Source organism: Rhamphochromis longiceps, linkage group LG14, assembly GCF_057381845.1.
Source record: "Rhamphochromis longiceps isolate RC_006_pf linkage group LG14, R_longiceps_female_GT1.1, whole genome shotgun sequence".
NCBI classification, from domain to species: domain Eukaryota; kingdom Metazoa; phylum Chordata; class Actinopteri; order Cichliformes; family Cichlidae; genus Rhamphochromis; species Rhamphochromis longiceps.
In genome coordinates this window covers 30,315,825-30,341,145 of record NC_140570.1, presented here as the reverse complement: position 1 = coordinate 30,341,145, position 25,321 = coordinate 30,315,825, and the positions used below count along the sequence as shown (strand labels likewise).

At 40.2% G+C, this 25,321-nt stretch overlaps 1 protein-coding gene across 3 annotated transcripts; it reads right to left on the bottom strand.

The window, feature by feature from the left end:
- Positions 1-8,229: 8,229 nt before the first annotated feature.
- Positions 8,230-24,360, bottom strand: hnf1ba (HNF1 homeobox Ba). Of its 3 annotated transcripts, XM_085379535.1 has the most exons (11): positions 23,765-24,360; positions 21,778-21,977; positions 21,251-21,518; positions 20,940-21,163; positions 14,237-14,391; positions 13,011-13,137; positions 12,747-12,929; positions 12,139-12,251; positions 11,764-11,808; positions 9,290-9,421; positions 8,230-8,605 (listed from the first exon to the last, which is right to left on the bottom strand). In XM_085379535.1, the coding sequence occupies exons 1-10, from the start codon at positions 24,133-24,135 to the stop codon at positions 9,329-9,331; spliced, it is 1,779 nt and encodes a 592-aa protein (XP_085235661.1). In that variant the 5' UTR covers positions 24,136-24,360; the 3' UTR covers positions 8,230-8,605; positions 9,290-9,328. The 3 variants fall into 3 exon arrangements, with proteins under 3 accessions (XP_085235661.1, XP_085235662.1, XP_085235663.1); XM_085379536.1 differs by lacking the exon at positions 9,290-9,421 and having other exon boundaries at positions 23,765-24,353; XM_085379537.1 differs by lacking the exons at positions 9,290-9,421; positions 11,764-11,808 and having other exon boundaries at positions 23,765-24,350.
- Positions 24,361-25,321: the final 961 nt, after the last annotated feature.

The following is a 25,321-nucleotide window of genomic DNA, read 5'->3' as shown; positions in this document are numbered from 1 at the left end:
TCTGTTGTGACCCATTGCTGAGCTTGATCAGGCCTCATTAGCCTCCTCCTCCTCTTCTTCTCAGTCGCCGAGCATGGTCTTCCTCCCTGCTGTGTGCCGGGTTTAGCTGGAGGCCGGCCACTCAGTCAGTCCCCTCGACAGTTGGATCTGGACTGGATGTGAGCAGTCCCCCACACCCAGAGATCTGCCGAGAAAGGTGAACATTAACCCGGGACTCATTCAAGGAATCCCACAATTCCCCATAAATCATTAACCCGTCCAGCATCAAGACAGTGACAGCATCAGCATGACAACATCAATCTGTCAGGATTCCTCTGAACCAGGGATTCTCACAGATTTTCAGATGCAAATAGAGGGAAACTGGGAGAAAACAGGCTTGCACTCCTGGGCTGAAACAACAAGCGTGGCCCCGATGTTTAGTTCAGTACTTATATATACTCGTTATATGTTTTTGGTTTTTTTTGTTCTCTTGAGTTCCTGCAGCAGGTGGCTGTAGCTGGATGAGGTTCAAAACAACAAACGATCATTATTATTAAATGTAAATCGATCCTTCCACCTGAACAGCTTAGAAGCTTCATTTTATTAACTGAAACCACTTGCTCACCTCCATGCCATAGTCCGTGCCACTGAGTACATGTAACACTGCACTTAAATACACTTTCTGAGATACTCAGGTTGTTTTTTTTAGCAGCTTTGTATACTAAATGAAGATTTAACATTCCCAGAATATGAGAGGCTAATAAAATATCGCACAGCTGTTACTGTAACTCAAATTAAAAGCAGTATGCAGTGACAATATCCAAGAGTATATTATTGTATTATTACACTAAAAGACCTGTTTCTGCACATATTTTTTTACTGAACTGAAAACATTGTATGATTTGATTAGTTGTACTTTTGATAGAATTCAAAGACAAAAGCCATCGATGCATATTTAAACAGATCTTCAGCTGCAAAGTTGACTTCTCCTCTGTAAAATTTGACAAGTTTTATTCTTATTTCTCAAGTATTATAATGTATGTTAATGTTGGTAATTTATGAATGTTGTAGCATGAATGTACAAAGTTAAAATTTTTATTTTTGTCATTTTTTTGTAATGTTTGCACTCATTGTTGTGTTATTTGTGTTACAATGAATTTGTGCCATCTCTGTAAACCCAGAGCTGCAGCAATAATAGACATTTATTTATATTCTGTATGCCTCTTACATGTAAAAGGATGGTAACAGAACACCAACCATCTTTCTAATTTACTTTTAACCTTCTGACACCCGAGCTCTTGTGTGGATTACATTTTTAATTTCTTCAAGCTGTTTCGGAGTAATTGGACCGCGTTAAATTTGAAAACTGTAAGTATCGTCTTGAACAGATGATATTTTTTCATTGTCATTTGGGAATAATGGGTTCAATTTACAACATAACTCGGGTCACCTTTGTTTAACAAAGTATGAAACTCTGTTTGGAGTAGAAGGATGTATAATTGCAAAAAAGCCAAAATGTAAGTCAGAATTAAATATGAACTGCTTTATTTAGTTTTATTGTCATTTTCTAAATCATTTTCTTTAACTCAAAGTTTGTTTTCAACAAATGTTTTGAAACCTTGGCTTCTTGAACACAGCTAATAAAGATTTTGTATGTGTTCTGACGTTTGGTGGCGATAAAATGAAACAAATCCATGATCAGAAGAAAGCTGATGAATAAATGACTCAGATCAAAAGCCACCTATCTTGTCATTAGTCCGGTCTAGCTGTCACCGTAGGTGGTACTGGTGTCGATGTACGGTGAAGGCTGCCGATTGTTACTGGCTGATCTCCATGACTGTGCTGCAGCACAACAGAGGCCTTCTTGATCACAGCTTTTGATGGAAGACTCCTGTCAGAGCAGCTCCATACATGTGTATGTATTTCTCCGTAGAAAAGTTGGCGTAAACTCTGGTCGCAGTGACCAATTAGCCCTGGTGCAGAGTGGCCTCCTGACCCTTGACCCCTGCTGGGTAGCCTTATCCATTAACCCCTCGGGCCTCAGCTGGAGTTGATGTAGCATCCTTTCTTGTGGCGCTGCTAAACACACGGCTGCATTCACTCTGCGGCTTCCACTTTCTGTCTCTTTGTGCGAGTCCTCTGATCCCAGTGTGTCTACTCGCTTCTTGTGGTGACCTCTCGAGTCCTCTGCCACACTCAGTCTGCGGTCAGCTTCCATCGCAGCATCACAGTCATTTTAAATTTCTAATGGAGAATCTTCTTAACTGTATCTTAATTTTAGCATTATGTATATGCTGACTTTGTTTCCATTATGTGGTTTTTGTTTTTCAACTGAACGGTTGAGCGGTAGTTCTTTAAAAACGAGCCATGTTAAGCCACCTTACCAAGAGTAAATAAGGAGTAAGAGTCATTACATCTCAAATGACCAGATTTTAAGGGCATTTTCTGTTCAATGATGAAAATCGAATGAAAATAGAGTTTTCTTGTTAAAAAGTTAAAAAGTATTCTACATGCTTTATTTTGCAGCATTGTGAAATTCAGCTCTATATCATTCAGAAATTGTTCCCACTTAAGAAAGCCCGTCAGCGTCTCTTCTTCCTCAGAAGACTTAGAGACTTCCATCTGCCACTGAAGGTGCTCAAGAACTTTTACTCCTGCACCATCGAGAGCATCCTGACGGGAAACATCTGCACCTGGTTTGGTGCAAAGAGATCTGCAAAGAGTGGTACGCTCGGCCGAACGCATCATTCAATCAGAGCTTCCTGACCTGCTGTCCATCTACACCAAGCGGTGCAAGACTAAAGCTAGGAAGATTATGATGGACCTCTCCCATCCAATATTAAGTTTTTTATTAGTGTGTGCTCAAATATGGACTTTGCAGGAGTGCTGGATTTCTTTTTCATATTTCCACAAGTCAATATTCAAACATTTTTCAATATGATGGGCAGATGTAGGCTGTAGGCTTTCATCTTTGATAGTTAAGATATTTGTGTTCAAACATCGCCTCATCGCCTGAAGGCCCCGAAAGTAGGTCGATGGAACATTTTAAAATTTATATGTTTACATATATTTTGAAATCTATTTGACATATAAAGCTAAAATTTTACAGAAATCATTATATGTGACCAAACTTTGGCAAAGCTGAAGGCCGATTTTGATTTGAGATGGAATGACCCGGAAATAAATACACATTTATTGTGAATCCTCTGGAAGAGTGCCATCGTACAAACACATGGGCATAGACAGATAATTAGTTTTAATTTGACATGAATAGTTAGATTTTTTATTTATTTATGCTTATTAAAACCATCAACATAATATATAACTCTTGAGATCAAAAATCTCTTGTGTGCAGTTGTGTAAACTGGTAACATGGACACAAATAAAAAAGGTTAAAAAACTAAATATGTTCATCAAATCTACAAGTGATAAACAATAAAATAGATTGAAGAATGACTTCCCACTACTTTTTTGGAGAATGTAAGTAGGCAAGGAACATGGGAGTAAAGTAAGAAAAGCTTACCTGTGGTTGAGTCTATGAAATGATGGAGGAGACCTTCTGACTTGAGTTTTAAATGTAAAATAGTGAGTAAGCACTCAAAGGCTTGTAATAGTCAGTGTCCGATATATATAAATCACTGTGAAGGCATATGCACAAGTACAGTGGGAAGCAACTGGGGTTCTGGCTAAGCATGTAGGGAACAATATGGAGGTAATACTGCACCTGTCAATAATTATGGAAGCATTTATTTTTCCAGTTTCTGGTTTCATATTCAGTTGCCTGTAAATTATAATCGCAATATTGTGCAGATGTTTCTTACAGTGAACTTTATGCATTGTTCCTCACTCTCTCAGTACATGAAATAACAAATATGAGGAAAACAGATTTGTGTAATGTTAATACTACTCCTACCACTAGTAGTACAAAGTAGTAGTGGGAGAACTGGTAGTCTTAATACTTTTTAATGACTTTTTAATTATTAATGTAACCTGGAATTTTTAAATTTGGTTCATGCTGAAATGTTTGGAGAATCATAACGCAGCACTAAAAATAAGAAGTTTTTCTGACTATTTTACAGACAGCTGACAAAGGATCAGGTCAGGATGACGTAGTCGATAACCCTACAGCAAACCACATAGGCTAATGAGCCTAATCAGTGCACCAATAAAATACCACTAATTAGCGAACAAATATAAATTATCTTTGTAGTCATACGATCAGTTGGTGCATTTCTAACAGTCATTCAAGCGCCTGCAAATGAATTGAGTTTGACTTAAATGTTTAGAGACTTTAGTGTTGTATTTCAGTCTCTAACAGATGCAAATGCACCTTCTGGTATTTCAGTAGCTTTTGGAGAAAAGAATAAAAAAAAGACATGGTCAGATCTATAGAGGCTTCCTGGATCTGTGAATCAAAGGTCTTATTGAAAACCAAATGGAGAGACAACAGTGGATTACAAGGGTTTCCCCAGCAGGGCTCCTCGATACAGGCTGCAGGTCAACACAGGGACTCAAAGCACAGTTCGTGAAATGAATCACAAGATGGTGGGTTTTTGAACAAGACAGTTGTGGTGACTTTATCACTTGCTAAAGAGTTGAATTTAAAATGTGCCACTTTATAACGATGAAGCAAAAATGGCCCTTAAATGACCAGGTCAGTTAATAAAAAAACTAATTTATAGATGAAAAACCCCAATGTGAAACACATGCTTCATGAAAAAAACAACAAAAGGCTAAAAAAAAACATCAAATGTGCTTTTCTTCCTTCTCTCATGCTTGCACTACAATCAGCTGGTTTCAGTTTGTGTGCAGGGTGGAAGAAAATGGTGGAGTGATCTAAAGGTTTTGAGGAGGTATAAACATTACTCATGTTGATATTGCATGAAAGGACAAGAGCGCAATGGTAAAGTGTAAAATGCATCCAGGACAGAAACAACTGCTTTATACTGCTAACACAACTTTGGCTTTCAGGAAGCACCTGCACAGACAGCATGCTAGCTAGCCAAGAAACCACAATGATGTTAAAGCCGAGCGTTGTCTTGATTCCAGCACAGCAGCCAGACGCTGATTTTCAACAGGTAACGAAAGCGTTGATAAGCAGTCAGGCTTGCAGCATTGCAGCACAGCCTCTCTGGTCTGGTTTTCATCTTTGCTTTGTGTTGATGGTTTTGTATTGATACATAAAAACTAAAAAAAAGAGCCTATGTGTGTCCTCACTAGGATGGGGATTTGTGTTGTTGTGTGAGACTGTAGCCTGTAGCTTTGTATTGTTAAATGGTAATTTTGTGACGATACATTTCAGCTCAATATATGAGAAAGTTAAGTAATGAGCAGTAAACAAGTTACTTTCTTTAGTGAGTAATTAAGTAACATACTGCATTACCATTGAGAAAAGTAAGAAGTAATATGTAATACATTACTTTTTTTGAGTAGCGACCCTAACACTGGCAGAGAGTCTGTGTGAGGGCCAAAGCATCAGGCGAGGTAGGAGTTTTGACACTGAAGGCAGGTGGTAAGTTCTGCAGCAAAAAGAAATGATCATCTCCACAAACCTTTTGAGTGGATCGAAGCATTACGTGCTCTAAAACGTCGTGGTAGATGGCTGCATTGCCTTAGGACACACCAAAGATATGACACACCAAATCAGCACAGATGGCAGAAACCTCAGGCTGGACCTCAAACACCTCCCCACGCTTCCTCCAGACTCCAGGGCCTTGATTTCCAAATGAAATGCAAAATTGAATTTCATTTGAAAAGAGGAGTGTGGCTGTGTGTTCACAGCTAAAGTGAGAGATACACAGTATTTAAACTGTTTGAGTAGTAATTACCTCGAAATGAAATAGTCAAATAATCGGAGATACTGGACTTCAGATTTTCACGAGTTATAAGTCACAATCAGCAAAATTAAAACAAAAAGGCAGGAAATATTTGCATGTGATGAATACAGAATATATGAATGTTTTACTTTTTTAAAAAATAAATAAAATTATGACAGACTACTTTTTGTACTAGTGTAATTCACATTATTTTTATCCATATTAAACTATTTAAGGGTCCAATTCCATCCCAGGATAAAGGTAAACGTCCTGAACTTTGCTGTGCTCTTTCCCGTCCGGGACAAGTGAACTCAAGGCATGCTAGCAAAATGCTCCCTGCAGTGTAACAGCTATAGAAGCGTCTTGTACAATAAATTAAAGTTCAAGCAGTGCACTGACTTATATATCATACTATCCTGACCTAAATAACCATGATATGATGTCTCAGCAAAAACTGTAATGCTACTACATTTTTTAGAGTGTGCTCAGTGTCAGTAAGATGTAAAGTCTGAAATGATTTGTGCTATCAACAGGGTTCAGCGACCTTATTGCTGGAAGCGTAACGTGCACTTTAGATCTGTGAACTTCAAAGCGGCTGATTTATGACGCTGCAACACGACTACATCTTTGTTGGCATCATAAACTGATAGTACTTACACTAAAACACTTTTTCATCTCAATGGGCAGAAACCCATTTCAAATTTCATATTACTTTAAACGCCGTTTTTACTCCGCTGCATTTCTTTTACAGCTCAGTTTTAACACAGTAACGGGCAGGGTGGTTACAGTGTGGGTGGATGGATGATTATAAATGATAGATGTACCATTGTTGAGCTCTGTGAATCAAAATGACGACAAACACATGGTCAGTTTGAAAAAAGGAACACATTTTACTTGAAATACCAATATTTTCTCACAAAGTATAAATAATGATTTAAGATTGATTTCGATTTTATACAAAAATAATACATTAGGAGGAAAAGAAAATCATGTCCTGTCAAACAAGTACGAGTGCCTTCTGATCAGACGGCAGTAAATATGCCTATAACAGTCACAAACCAATGACATAATAATAACAATATTATGACCTAATATTGAACAGGAGACTGGATCTGCCACGTCTTACATGCCAGTTGTGTTTGCATAAATGCCTTTTTTGTCTCACAGGTTCTTAAAGCAAGAAGAAAACTCATGGTTGGTGCTAAATTTGGTTCACTATTGTCCAGCTAATGAGCCTGCGACAGTGTGTTCAGACAGAGAGCAAAAGCAAGATTTTGGAATTTTGGCACACAAAATTAATGGTATGACTGAGTAAGAGGTGATTCAGAGGTATCCACCTATGAGAGAGGGGAAGGAGGAGGGGAGAAAGAAGGATGCTGGAGGGAGGGATATCAAATTTGCATGAACCCCACTTTGGTATCTCTCTGAACAAACCTTAATACTGTTAGCGTGGGCGTCTGTACCCACAGCAGCTGCTCCTCTCCCCGACATTTCTCAGCCTTTCTGGAATCCTGCAATGATTAGAGCCGTTCCTGTCACAACATTGTCTGACTTTTATGTTTGTTTTGTTTCTGAATACTTGACATTATTATCATTCTACTCAAGGGGGGGGATCCTGTGATATATATTTTATGATGAGGAGTTATTAACAATATTTGTACTATTTCGGATTGAAGAAGGACGTGGGAGAGATAAAGAGAGGGCGGGTCCCATTCCTGAAATTCACCTGAATCTATGTGCAAACAACAGTCAGAGGTTTCCTGAAGGGGAAGGGACACATTTAGAGTCAGTGACTCAGTCCTTCCCTCGACGACTGAGGCAAGGCCAAGATTACAAATGTGGCAGAGTAGCTTATGAGACACGCAGCTGCAATCGAAGCTCCTATCCTTTGGCATATTTTGTCACTCTTACACCCAATGTGCTTTTCTTTTATTTACAGGCAGCTGTTTTCACTGACAGTGTACAAGTGTGTGGAGTTTTGTGCAGAATCCAGTTATACAAAGCATTGCATACACCTACAGACGCATTGCATAGTCCTTTCAAGATTGTCAAAGTCTTTTTCAATCACAGTATACACACTGAACAACTGGGAATGACAAACAGGCATTCATCCTTTGCACTACTGCTAGTACAGTAAACCGAGTGTGAAAGAATAACATGGAAGACTTTTAGAATGTCAAACGCAAGATCAATAAAGGTTATTGTGATTGTCACGTAGTCTGCTCACGCGCAAGGCTTTCAGCCCAGTCCTACCTCGGCCTGCACACAAGCAGATCAGTGTCTCTGTCCCTTAGTGCCAGCGTGACTTTGTATTTCCACCTTAGATCACAGTTAAAGTCATCGCAGAGCCTTCAGTCTGGTTCGTGAGCAGTTTTTGGTGCCCGATTTTTGTTCCTTGGTAATGTCACAACAGAGGATGACTGCAAATTGTTAAAAACAAAAAAAGAGAGAGAGAGAGAGAGACGGGAGGATGGAAAACTGAACACTGTTTTCAAAAGATTCGGTTAAAATCATACATCCCTGTTGATCATTTGTGTGCCACAGAGGGAAATCCAGACTCCTCCCTTTCAGGTGCAGGTGAGTTGGGGGGGTTTTGTTTGTTTTTTTTCCACTGTCCCCTTTTCTCATTTCCACCGCCGTGCCCGCCGTCGTCACTCTTCTGCGTCTGTTGACTGACTCATCATCCGGCACGCTGTTGCGGGTTATTAGGAGTTGTCATGGTCACCGCGATGAGAGGGTGGAAAAATGCGCTCTGGTTGCCGGGCACCGAGGAAGTCAGGTGGACGCTCTCACCAAGCTTGAAGAGGACACTGTGGAGGTGGAGGATGAGAGAAATGTCAGACGAAGCAAGGCTGTGTTTCATAAAACAATAAATACAATCTGTCCAGTAATTTACATATACAGACACACAACGGTGATGATGGACTACAGTGAATTCCTGTCATTCTGACCCTTTTCTATATGTTAATGGGGTGAATGGCTGTTTATGGATAAGCTTAAAAAAATGAACGAAGCGCGATCGTCATATTGGTTGAATTAGACGGCATAAAGGGAACATTTCATGTACCTGATGTTTCAAATATATAGAAGAAATGTGCATTTATTTTATATTATACCTCAGTATAATGAAGCGATCACTAATTAATACCAAATTATAATGATCCACCAAAGTAACAGAACCAGTCAATGACAAAGCTGCCATAGGTGATATTTTAGCCATTTGGGGTCAGTGGAAAGACGTCTTTAGCACACTGGCACCGTCAGGTGTAGATTTTCAGTTGTTAACCTTGTTACTTTACAATATAAAGCGCCTTGAGGCGACTGTTGTTGTCATTTGGCGCTATATAAATACAATTGAATGGAATGGAATAGATATGGTGTTTTTCATGTGCTACAAAATGTATGAAGCTAATTGTGAGACAAAAAAGCATTCAAAGCCAGGCAGTTTATCAAAAACATGGATTCAATCAGCCAGGGCTTCATTCCTTACAAACCTATTTGTTAAAGAGCAGAAGCGCTTCATAAAGTCAACTCTATCTCCAGCCTCGGCTCCAATCTGACCAGTACCATGAGCTGCTGATCTTCTCTCTCTCCTGTGCGATGGTTTCTCCTTCACTTATTCTCTGCTATGTAGAATAACACCCGAATAAGTGACCAGCTGTCAGACGGTCAGTATTCGTATTTCTTCACAAACTTCACTTCACATGTTTCAAAATAAAAGCCTTTTCAAGACATGAGGGGTTAATTCTTAAAAAACAAAACAAAACGAGAGCTGATGGCTGTTAATTTAAAGCAGACGTGTTATTACAAGAGCATTCTACGGCAAGAGGGTAGAGGATCAGCGGTACTCGTGACCGGTTGATCAAACAGAGGACAAGGCCAGTTACCTTTAGCAGCTGAGGTAAATAAAGGCTATCAACTATTTCATTCATGTGAATGAGAGAGAAAGAGCAACTGTCACGTTATCATCATCATCTGGGATGGTTTTAGTTCACTTTTAATCTTGTGTCTGTTTCAAAAACTACTTGCTGAAGGGCTAAAAATACTGAATTCACTGCAACGTTCAAAGGTTAGCAGCAGCTGCCAGCAAATTTTTCAGGCAGAATGGTTTCTCACATACGCTGACATCAGTAATTAATTAAGACAACTTTGCCCAATTAGCTTAGCCTTTACTGGATCTTCAAAATACAGATGAATTAACTGAACAAATTTCTTTTATCAGTTAAGACTGCAAATGCAAGACTTTTACTTGTGCAGTGTCACATTTCTACTTTTACTTCAGTGAATACTTCCTGCAGCCCTCCACCTTGATGCGCCACACCTGACCAAATACATTCCTCATCCCTCTTCTCCTAACTCTGAAAAGCCGTTTCCATTGAAACGCTCTCTTCGCTTAGACTGTTTGTGGAATTTATTTTTCACCTGCCTCTCTAGGGGTGGAGGCAGCTGACCCCGGTGTGACCCCCCAGCCAGCAAACAGCGTCACCTGATAAAGCTGACACGCAGCCAAGACCTGAGTCATTAGACGGCGGCTCTCTGAGCAGAGGCGAGTTTGAAGCAGACTCAGGTATAATGAAAGGTTAGTAAACAGCAAGTGTTATAAAGCCCGAGCATGCTGGTGTCACGACAAGGAGGCAAACCTATCCAAATAAAGTCCTGATAAGAAAATACCTCGGAAAGCTTTGGGGCTAACAGGTCACTAAATAAAAAAGAAGTGGTATAAAATAACCGAGTATATGTGCACTTTGTCTGGAATTTTATGCTACTTTGTACTTCCCTTCCTTTATGGCTAACATTTTACCCCAAAATGCGTTTAAAATATTATGACAAAATACAGCTAAAGCCTCATTTTTACAAAAATAACCTGCTATAATCTGGTAGAGAAAAAAGCTGAGATTTCAAGATGTAATTATTCATAAAATTTTTATTTAAAATTAAATATTTTGTCCATTTGATGCGGTCTAATAAAACTGCATTTAGCTACACGATTAACTTATTAATTCAGACGATAAATAGATAAATCCTTATCAAACAATAACGATAATCTGAGCACACAGATCCATGATATCATTAATAAAGAATAAATATCTTTTTTTTCTTGGCTAATATGTTGTGTTCAACTCACAAAAACGAAAATATTACAGACGGCTTCACCAACAAAAGGGATCTCCATATAGGTTGAACATATTAGGTAATAAAAAAAGTTTAAAACCATTTTTACATTAGTGGTTTTAGTGCTTTTACTTAAACAAAGGACCTACCACTACAGGTGACAACATCTATTTTTAGTCAGTTTTAAGGAGGCAGTAACACTTAGGTTAGAGGAGTTTTTGCTATTTGCTGCTCACAGGATACACAGCGTTCTCAGCTATCCTCCCCTGCAGCCATCAGTCTGGCAGTAGCAGCTCACGGTACAATCACTCTGTCTCAGCGTGGGAAATTGAGTGTGTGAAAGCACCGTGGACAACATTTCAGGCTAGAGCGATCACCGAGAGCAGGGAGAAGTAGGAAAGAGGAAGAGATGTAATTAGAAAAAAAAAAAAGGAGAAAAAAAAAAGCCGCCGCCCCCTCACCCAGCCCATCTCATCTCCAGCCTCACTGTAGCATGGAGGAAAGCTGCAGCACACAGGGGTTGAGAACTTTGATTAACAGGTCTCATTTCCTGATCGCAGAGGTAAGTCTCGTCGGGCAGAGGAAAGTGAAAATAGGGAGCATTAATCAAGAGGTGTTCAGGCTGAGGGAACATGTGATTGATTAGACAGCTGTTTAAGAGGAAATAGGAATTCTGAGGAGTGTCCTATCCATACATCCGTCTCTCCTAATGAAAGTGTTTGAACATCAGCCGTAAACAGAAAGCAAAGGGATCAACGTGCACAGCCACAACTGTCCTAAGTGATTTGATGTGTGTTTGAGTTTGATAATTTCACTCATGTAAACTGCGTGACTGAACTAATAAAATTGTATTTACCCAGGAGAGACCCCCAAGTTGCACCATCTTGTTTACAGGAGCGTCCTAATGTGACAGGAATCAAACAAGTCAGCACACCGTCATAACACACACACACTTCTCCCTGCTGTGATCTAGTTCCTGCTGTTGCAGCGAGCTTTGATGGTGCTGTTTCTCTCAGTCAGAGTAAGGTGAGAAGGATTTTTCTTTTTTTTGTGCATCAGCAGGGAAACACAACAGTTGCAAAGAATTACAATATAAAATGCAAATTGAACGGTGATTCTCATGCAAATGTCCCCGTAATTACTCGAACTGAAATCATCATCGGCGGGTAGGGGAAGCGGTCAGAAGGTGCGTCTAACTGTAGCTGTTTGTGGCACGGGGTTAAAGTCTCACCGTCTTGCTCGAGGATATGGAGCTGAGGGGGCTGTTGGCGTCTGTGACCACCATGGCTGAGGAGAAACGTGACGGGTGGGAATATTGCGGGGGTTCTTGTTTGTGCGGATACACTGAAAAAGGGAGACATAATAGATTATTACACTTCCATAACAGGGACAAGTAAATATTTATTAAGGTTAAGAGCTGATCTACAGCTGCAGAGAGGAAGCTGCATACCTGGTGTGTAATATTATATTCAGCAACATTTACAAACCATCTTCTTCCACTTTTATTTGTGCTTTAGTTATTAAGAGTCAGGGTGGGAACTCTTTGCTTTAAACCACAAAAACTGACTTTGAGAGAGAAATCAGACCAGATGGAAGCATGGTGGCTGATTGTGGTGTTGTTTTAGGCTGGATTACTCTGAGCTCCTCCCCATTAAAGCTTCAAATCACATCAAAGTTTTTTTTTATGTCTAAATAAACACATTAAAACTGTCTGGTTACAAGTTGTGCTTTGTTTTAACACAAGGCCTAAAAGCTAATGTTAGAAACCTCCAAAAACTTGTTAAAAATGCATACTAGTGCCTACTGGACTGACAAAAACAATCAAAATGTGTTACTGACTGTGTGAGTGTGTGACGGAGGCCATGAACGGCTGCTGGCTCATGTGGCTCGGACTCTGCTGCATCAGGCTCTGCTGATGAGGGCTGTGGAGCTGCTGGGAAAACGGCACTGGCTGGAGCGCTGCAAGACTTCCCGCCACGCTGTTGATCACTGGCACCGTTTGAGACTGCGATGTGTTTAAACCTGGTGACACCCAAGTAAGATGTCAGTCACCACGTGCCTTTAGAACAAGCGAAAATTTGTATTGATGTATGCTAGACATACTTTGTGCTATGGCCATGACTCCAGACAGAGGCATGATGAGGTTCTGTGTCTGCTGATGGCTGTGATGGGAACTGTGGATGTTTGTGAGTGTGCTGACCGGAGGAAGTCCTCCACCTGAACCTGAAATCTGTAAAGAGATCATGGAAATAAAATTACAGTACAGTTTTATAGCAGTACTATTTGTTTTTAGCTGAGCACTACACTCAGAGTTATCAGAGTACTGGCTATGTAAATTCACATAAATTCATGTTCAAAGTGAAAGAGATGTTGGCAGTTAGACAAACAACAGACATAAATGTTGACTCAGTTCGGATTCTTTTGTACGACACCACAGTTGCGTAATTCCCATCACACACAAGAACATACTGATAAAGAAAAAAATTCCAAGGAAAATAAAATCATAATAAAATGTCGCCGAGAAGGCTGTGTGAGTTGCGTTGCGCATATGGCTTCAAACAAATGCTTCACCCAACATTTACAGTAATCTTTATCTGGATCCTCCCCCTCAGTGGGGCTGCGTTTATTTGACTACAGCCTCCTGCCCACAGAGGAGAACTTGGCCCGACTCACATCTGCGTAAAACAACTGACAGCTCTGACCTGCCGCACACTACAATGCCTGCCCTCATTTCACATAATGCAGGGCAGAGGTAAACTGTGCTGTATGACTAATTTTTCCCCAGTTTCCAAACAAAATAAACAGTTCAAACGGACGGATACTGTAATCCCTGATGATTTGAATAATGCTGTATTTTGACATTAGCACATTGCACATTTTTTAAAAGTACTTGTACAGACGCTATGATAGTATGCACAGGTTTCCTGATCACTGATCAAATATTGAACTAGGGAAAAGGGGAGAAGTAGATGCAGAAAAAAAAGTATCGGGCATGATCAAATGTTGGCGTCATTTCTCTGGCAGAACAAGCAACACTCCACCTTTGGCTCCTCTTTGTGAGGCATTTAATCAATAGGAACAGAATGTTTCTTTGTCAGGTTTATTGGCTGAGAGATGAACATGCCTGGTGCACTTTGGTGATGGCTGCCTGCTAGTACAGCCACCGTGGCTCCACCTTCCAAACACAGCAGCACAATGTGCTAATTGTTGGCTCTTGCCAGCACGTCCATGGGAGAGGAGGTTCAGGAACCTACTTTGTACGTTTATGCTAAACGCAGGCAGGTTCTTATCTAATCTGAGGCCACCAGGGCCCAGGTGTGTTCACTCACCATCTTGGCGTCGGGTGACAGCAGACTGTGGCTGTGGTCCAGTCCTCCCGGAGACACCTGCTGGAGCACTGACTGGCTGGTCGCCATTGCGTTGCTACTGTGGTGACTGATGGCCGAGGAGGAGGTGACCTCACTGGGAACTTGCCCGTATCTCACTGAGAGAGAGAGAGAACCAGAGAGAGAGCAGGTTAACTTAACTTGTTAACAGGTTAACTTAACCTCACGGTCGCTGTGTGCTGCAACTATTGCAGGTATATAGGGCAGTGAAGAGCATTGGCTCGTCAGTGCTGAGCAGTGACACTGTCACTCCAACCCACCGCACTCACCTGCTCTTTGACTCGGATAGGGGAGGACTGAGCAAACAAAGACAGTGACCCGTCCACTGCTGCTATCTGAGCAGCTTAGCCAAGGCCATTCACTGTGTACATGCACTCACATAAGCAGGACTCCCATCAGACTCTGTGACCAGCATACAAACATTACCAATGATGTTTGTATTACGTCAGGGTTACGAAAAGATATTCAGTTTGAACAAAGGTTGTCCCTAGTGCTTTTTTATTTTTCACCTTATAGAGCAATATATTTGGTCCAAGGTATTTTAATAACTGTCATTAAGAGTAATGGTAGCTGTACTTAATGAATTGTCTAAAAAGTATATCATTTAGACTCTAATGTTAACTTTACTTTCACATTTCCTCCACTACTTTAGGCTACTGTTTCACTTAATAGTTGTACATTATGCTTAGGAACATATTAAATGGGGTTTTCGATGTTTTAGCTAATATATTAAATATCATCAGCTTTTATTCCAGTGTATTTAGCTTCCAACTGTTAGCCATACTGTTAACTAATCCCATTTTTATTCATATTTGTAGCTAGCAATATATTAGCAATGTATTTCTAACTAACATTTTTATGTGTTTATCTATACTATTGTCCAATAATTTCAATTGTTATCTGTACTTTTTCGTACTTTGTACAAAAATACCTGGGTTTTTTTTTTTTTTGGTTTTTTTTTACATTTTTACCCAGATATTTAAAAAATTTTCATTGTGTATTTCCAGCTAAGAATCTTATTTGTTTCAGTCTCTGAAGAGGATGTGCCTTCTCAGTAAATGATGCTAAATCAAAATCATATAACTCCATAATAAGTAACACTAGCACAAAACTGTAATGATGGTTGCAGAGCCAAAACATTAGCATTTTTAATGGCATAGCAAAAATAAATTGCTGAAATAAAGATTTGTCAGCTATTTATCTAAAGTTTTGTACTATTAGTGCTATTTAGGTGCCTTTAGGTACTCAAAACTGGAGTTTTATCTATATTATTATCCAACTATTTTATCTACTTTTAGCAATTTTAATAATTTTAACTTTTAGCTGTACTTTAAACAGATATATATTTGTAACGAGATATTTCAATTTGTATTTCAATTTGTTTATCTGTGCTATTAGCTAATAGTTTCAGCTGTTATCTGTACTTTCAACCAAAAGCATCCACATTTTATTTGTGTTTTTGCTAGCTAAACTTGCTGTTACATGATTTCAGCTAATTGTTTATTTGTTTCACTCACTAAATACGAGCAGCACAGATTCAGCACATTTATGCATGATGCTAAATCTAAATCATATAACTCTAGTGTGATAGGTAGCACTAGCATGAATTGAAGGCCAAATGGCGGAAACATTAGCTTGTCAATACTAAACAGGTGAAATTAAGATTTGTCAGCTATGTCTTTCAGGTTTTGTGTTTGTGCTACCTATTTAACTTGGGTACTCAATACTGCGGCTTTATTTATCAATACTATTACCTAATTATTTTTATTTGTTTACCTTCAGCATAATTTCAGCTAGCAATTTAAACTGTTATCTGTACTGTTAATCCTTTATAGCCCCCTTTTATATATATTAGCTAAACATTAAAATTTCCTTATCGTCAGTTTTACCCAATATTTCTATGTATTCATCTCTGCTGTCAGTTAACGATTAGTAATCACTAGTTACCATTTTTGTTTATCTATTCTATCAGCTAAAACCTTTTTGTTTATTTACCCAAACTATTATCTAATGAAAAATCTGCACATTCAATCAAGATATCCAATTTTTTATTTATATTTTTAGTTAACTATACAAGCTTTTTATTAAGACGTTTTAGTTAAATATTTATTTGCTTATTTATACCACTAGCTAACATTTTTAATTGCTAGCCATTGTGTTGATTTGCTGTTTGTTTTGTTTTTTCACATTTTCATTTCAATAATTTAGCCATTTCTATTGGGTGTCTGTTTCAGTCTCTGATAATCCGTTACTTAGTTAAGATTAGTCAAATTAGTTAAGCCGGTCTTCTCAAATCCCCCTACTGGAGACCTATCCTTCTGTTTGCAAGTGGCAGCCAATCACAAGAAAGTTGGAGGCTGGCCTAAAGGAGATGAGACTAAAACAGCTTGTATGAGAGGCTCTGGTCCAACGCCCAGCATGCAAACTCAGAATGATAGATAATGACATTTTTTCAATTGGTAATCATACTAAGAAACTGCCATAGAGTAAATAAAAATGGAACTGAAAATGAGAATAAAAAGTGTCTTATAAAACTGGGAGCCTAGTTACAGTCCACATTCCAAACTTTCAAGTTTTTGTTATATTTCAAACAGTTTAAAGAGATTCACAGTGAATCGATGAGAATAAATTTAATGACATCACTTAATCCCCCGTCTAGACTACTTTCTGTCTCTCACTGGAGGCCCATAGGAATGCTCCACCTCCCAACTGACAATCAAATGTATGTTTGCTGATGCAGGCCTCCCTCTGATATCAACAGAGTAAACATTACACAATTACAAGCAATGCCAAACACATTCTTATCCTGTGGCTTCAACCTCGCACTGTCACACAGTGCTTCCCTCCCTCAGTAACAGTGCAGAGACAGACTCTGTTTGCACTAAGATCAACATCATCTTCCCCAAGTCCCACGTCCCTGACCCAGGTGTGACAGCCGGAACACCCTGCAGAAGTCGGAAGTATTGATATGCACACATTTCGAGATAAAAAGAGGGAGAGGCTTTGACACAATAGGTGAGCAATGAGAGGGACATCGATTTCTAGGTGTTGCTGTGCAAATCGTATAGTTTAGTTTGCTTCTAATGAGATTTTGCCAAAACCACTAATCATGAAATCGCTGTAGTTTACAGCTCCATCTTTATCAATGCATCTACAGCTTTAACCATAACAATCTTGAGACACCATTTCTCTACATTTGCCGAAATCTGTCTTTGTACAGGTTTAGGAAATCCGATAACCTGTTACTGGGTGAGCTTCCAGATCTTCTAGATGCTGATTTTAAAGTTTTTCACTCCTGCTCCAAGTCTTTCTTTTAAAATACGAACTCTTGTTAAGCTTCTCATTTAAGAGATATGCAAGTAATAGCAATCTTTTCATTTAACTATCGCCAGTAAAGCAAACATATTTCATGCAAGCACATCTGATAATGCGGAGCTATTGCTTTGAATATGGATAGTTAAAATGCAGCTACTTCAAAGCTGCTGTCATATTTCATCCTCTAAAGTACCTGTCCTCCATTTTGTACGGCCAACAGACATCATATTGTGTCCTGCAACATACTATCAACCCCACAACACCCCGCCGTGCCTTGTAAACACTGCCACAGAACAATAAAGCACTCCATTGGACTCATGACCCCCATTGCCACACAATAGAGGAGGACTCATAAAAAGTCAGTTATCTCGGAGCTGGGCCACCTCTTAAAGGATGCTATTCAGGAGAGTTTTGTTTCTTTGGCTTCTGTAGTAATTTAAGCTGCAGGGAAGCTCAGACTTCCACAAACTAAAGTTAGAAACTAGGGTTTCTAGTCTTTTTGACGGCCCAGTCAAGAAAAAAAACTGCAACTTGCTTTTTGAGAGCAGGGGGAGGGCGAGAACTTCAGGATGGGAGTGGTAGCATGGACCTTCAGCAGGTTTAAAAGCCTCTAGCTCCCTGTGTGACCCATGTAATATCAAAGCCTGCCTCCCCAACCCCAGGCAGTGCTCATTGTAGTGCCGCTGAATATGACAGACCTCCTGGGTCTCTGCAGGACGTAGCCAGTCTCCTCTTTGTAGCACTCTGGGAGCACTGGAAAGTGCAGAGCTAGGCCATTCCTTCTGTGTGTGTGTCCCTGTTTTAAGCTAGCCTGAGGTTACAGAAAGCAACACAACCCACACATGCTACTGTATCTGATCTGGAACTTCTGAGTTTGCTAGTTTGGTAACGTGCAGAACAACACAGTTCAGCTTACACAGCGCAATTTAGCTTCAGCTGTCAAATTACCATCAATCTAAAACACTCCATCACAAGCAAAAGTTGTCTATTCAGAATCCTGCTTAACAAAAAGACAAGCATTATCTTCACAAACCAGGTTACGTGATTGGTCCGATTTGTTTGTCTGCTTGTTAGCAGAATAACTCAATAAATGACACGAATGTTTTAGCAGCTTGGACTAACATGCACGTGATTCGCTTTTGTCCATGGAAATCTGAATTCATGTAAGATTGCTTTTACATATTCCTATCAAAGTAAAACAGAATAATTTAAAACCACCATTTTTAGAATATATTAAAATCTAATACAATCCAGACATCCTTCTGGATCCAGGAACTCAGTTTGTGGAGGGAATTTTTAGCCTTGGTGGAGCCATGCAGATACTGACTGCTCCTGCTGATAAAAAAATGACTTTTTGCATAAAGAGTAAAAGTAACTTTCATGCTGAAAACTCCCAGTTTTGTTGATGAAACTAACAGTAGCTCACTGTTAGGTTAGCCTCACTGTAAAAGGGTATACATCAGGCTTTTTTAGATTCAGCTTTAAAAAAATAATAATTGTAAAACGCAGAACTTCAATACAAAAATTTTGATTTTTGAATGATTTTCATTCATTTTTATTTTTTCTTTGGCCAAGAAAATGCTGATTGATAACCATACCATTTTAATGACACCTATAAATTTGTTTGAGGAGCTCCTACTTTAAAGAATAACGGCTAAATAAGATGCTTTTGATAAGCTCAGTAAACATGAGTGGATGAATATTAGGCACTTATTACATGGGACGACACAGACGGCTGCTATAAAATACTGTAAGCAATCTGCTTGAAAGATCAGTTTCATTTCCTAAAAAGGTCACCACCAAAAATGCACGTCACACTGTTTGACTGTCTATCCAGTTGTGACCAACTGATCAACGAACCAAAGCAAAATCAATAAAAACTCCCTGACTAAGAGGAGTTCCTTTGAAATGACCCAGAAGTGACCTCCCTTGTAAGACTGAAGGTGTGGCGGCAGTTTAAGGAGGGGGGTTACCAGCTTTCTCTATAGGCGAAGAAGGGGTCATCAGTCCTGTCTGGCCAGAAAAGAGCCAATACCACAGTGGACAGCTCCTGCTGCTCCAAGTCTGCGACCAGCCTCAGCAACTATACTAATGTCCATGAAGGTGAGGAGGGGGGGCTTTAAATTCAGTCCTCCTCCAGGCCCAGCCAAGATAAATGAACCTAGGTTACAGTGACTGCAGTCTTCTAATACACCACAGACAATGGGACCTCCTGCTGGAGCAGAGTATAGAGAGTAGAATCAGAGGAGCCCCTTATCAAAGGCCTGGGAGATGTAGCAGCAAAGGATTTTAATTGTCCATTAAGCATGCATAATACAGGCCGTGCCCTAGCAACGCAATGAGGTGCCCCACTGGGATATTATTGTCAGTTCAGGGGATGACACTGAAAAACAGCTGATGCTGTCAGCATGATGCCAGCAGGACACCTTGTAAGCAGCCAGCAGAGAGATTTTGGTGAAACAAAGTGCTCTCCGCCATGCACCAAACCTTCCTTTCTTTGCATCCTGATATCCAGGCCTGCTCAGGTGTTCTCAACAAAAACAAGGAGACAAAAAACCTTAAGCAAATAGACAATCCACAAGTGGGACCAGTTTATGGAAAGGTAAAAGAGCAAGACAAAGCAAACCATTAGTCTCCCCTTCAAAGCTGGACTCGTGTTCGAACACAAGAGGATAACAATGGGATCTGAGTGAGTCTCTGAACACAGAGGTTTATGGAGGGTGAGTGATGGCATGGGGATAATGCTCTGTGAGCCCTAGCTGCTTTGTTTTATGTAGTATACGCTAGGTAAACTCAGTCAATACTAATTAGTTTGGATGCAAACATAAAGGCAAGGTGAAATGGTCAGAGCAACAGTCCACAGCCTTCTCCTTGTTTTGGCAACTCCGTGAGTCCTTAGAAAACTCGATGGAAGGAGGAAATGTGGAAATGAAGGTGGTACATCGAGGTGATGTCTGTTCCCCCTTCTATGACCCTGGCCTGACCCTGGCCTGTCACGGGGTTGCTGCCCTTTGTATCATGCCTCTCCATGCTGACTTTGGAGTGGAGATTGCAGGTACAATGTGGATTGTTCTCAGTGTTTTCAAAGATCAGAATAACAATGCCACTCGCTCAGCTCACTCACTCACGCTCATTGATCACTTGTCCTGTCTTTCTCTGGCTCTCTGATCACATCAACTGTGAGCCTCTGTGCTTTCCTCACAATAGTTTTACACCAAAGAAAATGAAATCATGCACCTTTTGCGCCACCGTCATCAAGTCTCCCATAGGCTGATGTTAGCATGTGTAATCTGCCGAACCGCTTGCAAAGCATCACCACTTGACATCTTACTTGGAGGTGAAGCGCTGGCCTGGGGATGATGCGGTGAGCCATGAGAGAGCAGAGGGTTGATGCCGTGGCTCGGAGCAGTGATTGCATCCATGGCCAACTTCTGCCTGAAGGCTTCCTCTTTACGCCGGTTGGCGAACCAGTTGTAGACTCGCACTTCCGTGACCAGATTAGAGCCGAGGCCTTGAGCTTTGGAGGGGGAGACACCTCTCTGAAGACACTCAGCTCTGCGGGGAACAACACCAGGTGAGAATGTGGTGGTAGCACTGCACGGGCAGCATTTTTGTGCTAAAAGTGGCCTCATGTGTGTCTACCTGTTACACTCCTCCACCAAAGCCTCCCGCTCCTCCTTGCTGGGGTTCTTCTGCCGCTCGTAGGCCTGGTACAGGATTTGCTGGGACGCAGGCCCCCATTTGAAGCGGTTGCGCCTCATTTTCTTACAGGAGGGTTCGATGCCCACCTCTTCGCCGGGCTGACCCATGCTCTGACCGGATGGATTGAACTCTGCAAAATAATAACCCTGATCTGGATTTCCTTTGTCAGCCATACTGCTGCCAGGACCATGAGCTGCCTGGTTGAACTCTGAAAATAAGAAGAGGCTTGTTCAATAACGCTGATATCAAAATGCTTTCTTATACAAAGTTTGGCACTTTGAATGTATAAATTAGATGCATTTTCACTTTTGATGCATAATGAAAAATAGTTGCATGTACATGCCATTCTTCAGGGTGAGGAAACATGATATCCCTACAGGTTTCAAACCCAAATAAAGCAGCGTGCTGCTGCCAGCTAAACATTTCAGGCTGTGGCCAAGCTGTGAGAAACTCAAATATTAACTTACGTCGTAGAATTTCCCGCTGTTTCCTGACATACCAGGTGTAAAGGGCCGCTCGCTTCTGTGTTTTCATGGGCGTTCCTTTGTTGAGGTGCTGGGAAAGGTGAGACTGGTTCAGCCCTGTGATGTCCACCACCTCGCGTTGGGGGATGTTGTGCTGCTGCATGTAACCTTTGATCATGCGGGCAGCACGCCATGGATCCTCTCTGCGTTCAGTTAGAACAACAGGGGCAGAAAACATGGTTCATTGCAGCACTCAAGTACGTGCAGCGTTCAGGGGAAAGTTATGAAAAGAAAATCCACCATTTACTCAAACTTTGAGGCTCAAATAAAGAGTTCTGGAATAGTCATGCTATTAAATCACTAGTTCATGTGAGATTGTATCATTTCAGATGTGGAAATGGTTTTAAAAGTTCATATTTAAAGTAAATATAAAAGTGAAACAACTAGTCATGAACTTGTTCCCTTTTGTTGTTTCCCTGTTTTCAAAGCCTGGAGTTTAAGGGGTTTGTAAAAATAAAGAGTCTCCAACACAGACAACCCATTTATTATTCCAGCCTGCTCAGTGAGCTGTAAATATTTCCAAAGGTTAGTTCAGCTCAGAGTAGATTTAAGCAGCATTGTTACCTAAACTCTTCGATTTAATATAGAAAGAGTAAAAATCGAAATTAAAACCATAAAACAAACTTTACATAGGCTGTCTTAACTTTAAATATCTGATCTACTCAAAGTATAAAATAAAAAATAAAACAAGACATAATTTAGTATAGCACAAACAGCAGGATATTCTTTAAAAATGTAAAAATGCAGAATTTCTTAAGATGATAATCAAACCTTAGGTTACAGTCATATATTAGGCTCTAAAATTAAAATTTAACCTCAAGGAAAACTCCGTTAAGTGATTTAAAAAAAAAAAACTACATTAAGTTGTATGGAATTTATATCATATATAAATTTAACTTCAAATTTTAAGTTTAAGTGGTAAAACTGTACCTTTATATTCTGGTTAATTTTTGTTGCAGCGGTGTCTATTTAAAAAAGAGACGAGTGGAAATTGAGCCTTGCCGTGCAATCAGACACTAACAGGCCCAGACACTCGGACATCGGTAATTATTGCAAATCTGCGCACGTCTGTTTGTTTTGGAGAATGTGGAGGCCTACATCTAAGTCTGTGGGTTAAGTGGGAGATGTTAGTTTATAACTTTTGACAATGAATAACCAGATCTCCATTCACTCTAATCACACGCCACTGTGTATCTTTCAGTTGATGATTTATAGAATAAAATTAATAATAACTTAACTACACGTGGGTTCGTTTTGATATTCTTCCGGTGCTGTTAGTGGATGATAGAGCCTCAAATATTAGTTCAACGACGATGAGTGGTTTGAACGGAGATAATTAGAAAGAAATGGCTTCGTGATGGGATATTATTTTTCCGTGAGAGGGGTTTACAGACAGAGGAAGAACCGGAAAAACAAAAAAATTGTCACAGTCAAATTGATTTAATAATAATAATAATAATAATAATAATAATAATAGAAGTTGTATCGTTACTTTCTTTTTGTGGAGTCCGTGCGCCCGGCGTTTTTATCGTCGAGAGGTGGAGTAGCTATAGTTAATAATAAATAGAAGTAAGTTCAGCTGATATTTTGCAAAGGTAAAGAAATAATAATCCGTGTGGATAATTAGTAACCAGAAAGTGAAAACCTAATCGTGGCGGGTTATTTTAAAATTGTAAACAAAGCCTGAAAAGTGTTTTAGGGATATTAGTGCCTATTATTATTGTATATTTTTTAACATGTTAAAAACCTGATTTGAAAAAGGCGTAAACTTCTAAATTAAGAGCACATTGGGCGAGCTCAGACGGATAAAAGTAAGCGAGCATATGCGCAAATTTCACTTTCTTGTCTTCTCGTCTGCCATAAAAAAAATAAAATTTCAAAAAAATAATATAAACTTTTTAGAAGATAGAAATTTGTCAGGAGAACTTACGCCAACATGCGCTCCACCTCCGCCCTCTGCTCCGCGGCCTCCTCCGTGTTGAGCGATTGGAGTTCCTTTAGTATTGGCGGGGTGTCGTAGTCGTCCCCGTCCTCGGAGCCCTCGTCGCCGGAAAGCTTGCCCTTGCTGTGGCCGTTGGTGAGCGTGAGGAAAACGGGCTTCGTATCTGCGTCCCCTCCGTTCATCTTGCCGCTCTGAGGCGACATGGGCAAGTTCTCCAGTTTTACTCCAAAGTTCGGCGGGCTGGGGTCCAGGTCGTCTAAGGCCTGGATCAGAACATCTTTGGTAACTCCTGAGTCCAGCAGGGCGTTAAGGAGCTCCTGCTGCAAGGATGTCAGTTTCGACACCATTTTAAAGAACATTAAAAACACCACATAGGCCTACTGTGTGCGCGCTGGAGCCGAGGGTTGAAAGGGAGGATCGTGGGGAAAAGACCAAAAGGAAAGTCAAAATAAAGTTCCTTTCTCCCTCTCTGGCTTTCGGCTGCTGACACCTGCTCCGAGAAGCTGCTTCACTTCCCTGTTGAAGGGGAGGGATGGAGCTACTTTGCCATGATGCTTTCTGAGAGCGGGGGAATATAAAACATGGTAATGAGTGGGCCGGCTGATGGGAGCTTTTATGTAAATCCACAGAATAAGGGCCGCTTTGCGCCGAGGCAGACGTGTTTACACTGCTGCACGGCTGCTTTTATTGGCCCCCCTTATCAGCAAAACTTTCGTGGACTTCGGACCCTGTTGTATATGCCATAAAGACTAAGAAGGGCTGCGCATATTCAGCTGCGCTGGATCAGTAGTTTTATTCCATAAAAGCACCGAGACAGTTAGGGACAGAGTTCAGCTAGTACAGTACAAGTACTTTTTTGGCTATTTAACTTTATTTGTGTGTTGGAATTTTTTTTCTCCGTGTGTGGGGTTTATTTTTTGTTTGTTTGTTTTTGTGTTTTTTGTTGTAAATTAGATGTTGTTTATTGTTAAAGCCTCTAATAAGCCATCTGTTTTTACATTTTTTGGAAATTATTGCCACATATGAGGTCATATGGATAGCTGAAATGTGTCTCCAGCTTCAGAGTTGCTACAATAACTTATTTTACATTTATATGAAGTTTAAGATATAATGTAGCGACAGTATGCAAATATATTTGCCTCCTTTTAAAAATCATGCTCTTGTCTTTTCTGCGCACATCAACCCTTCCAAAACTATCCATGTACCTTAAATTGTCTCCGTTTTATTTTACTTATAACTCTTAAATTCACTCAGGAGTAAGACAAACCCTGAGTCAATACCGATAAGCGCAGAATGACGTTTTGGGGATCACAATTGACTTTGCCTCTTCACCTTAAAGCAATAAAACAATAGCTAATAAAGTTATATTCACCTGTGCTCGTCCCATGGGGGTCACCATGCAGCTCTGACGCACTCACTCAGCCAGGTACAGCGCGAGGACGAGCTAGAGCAAAGCATGCAGAAGTCACACTCTATATTTTTTACGTGAAGATAACAAATGATTGTAATTTAAGATATAAAGATATAAAGTAGTGAAGGTACGCA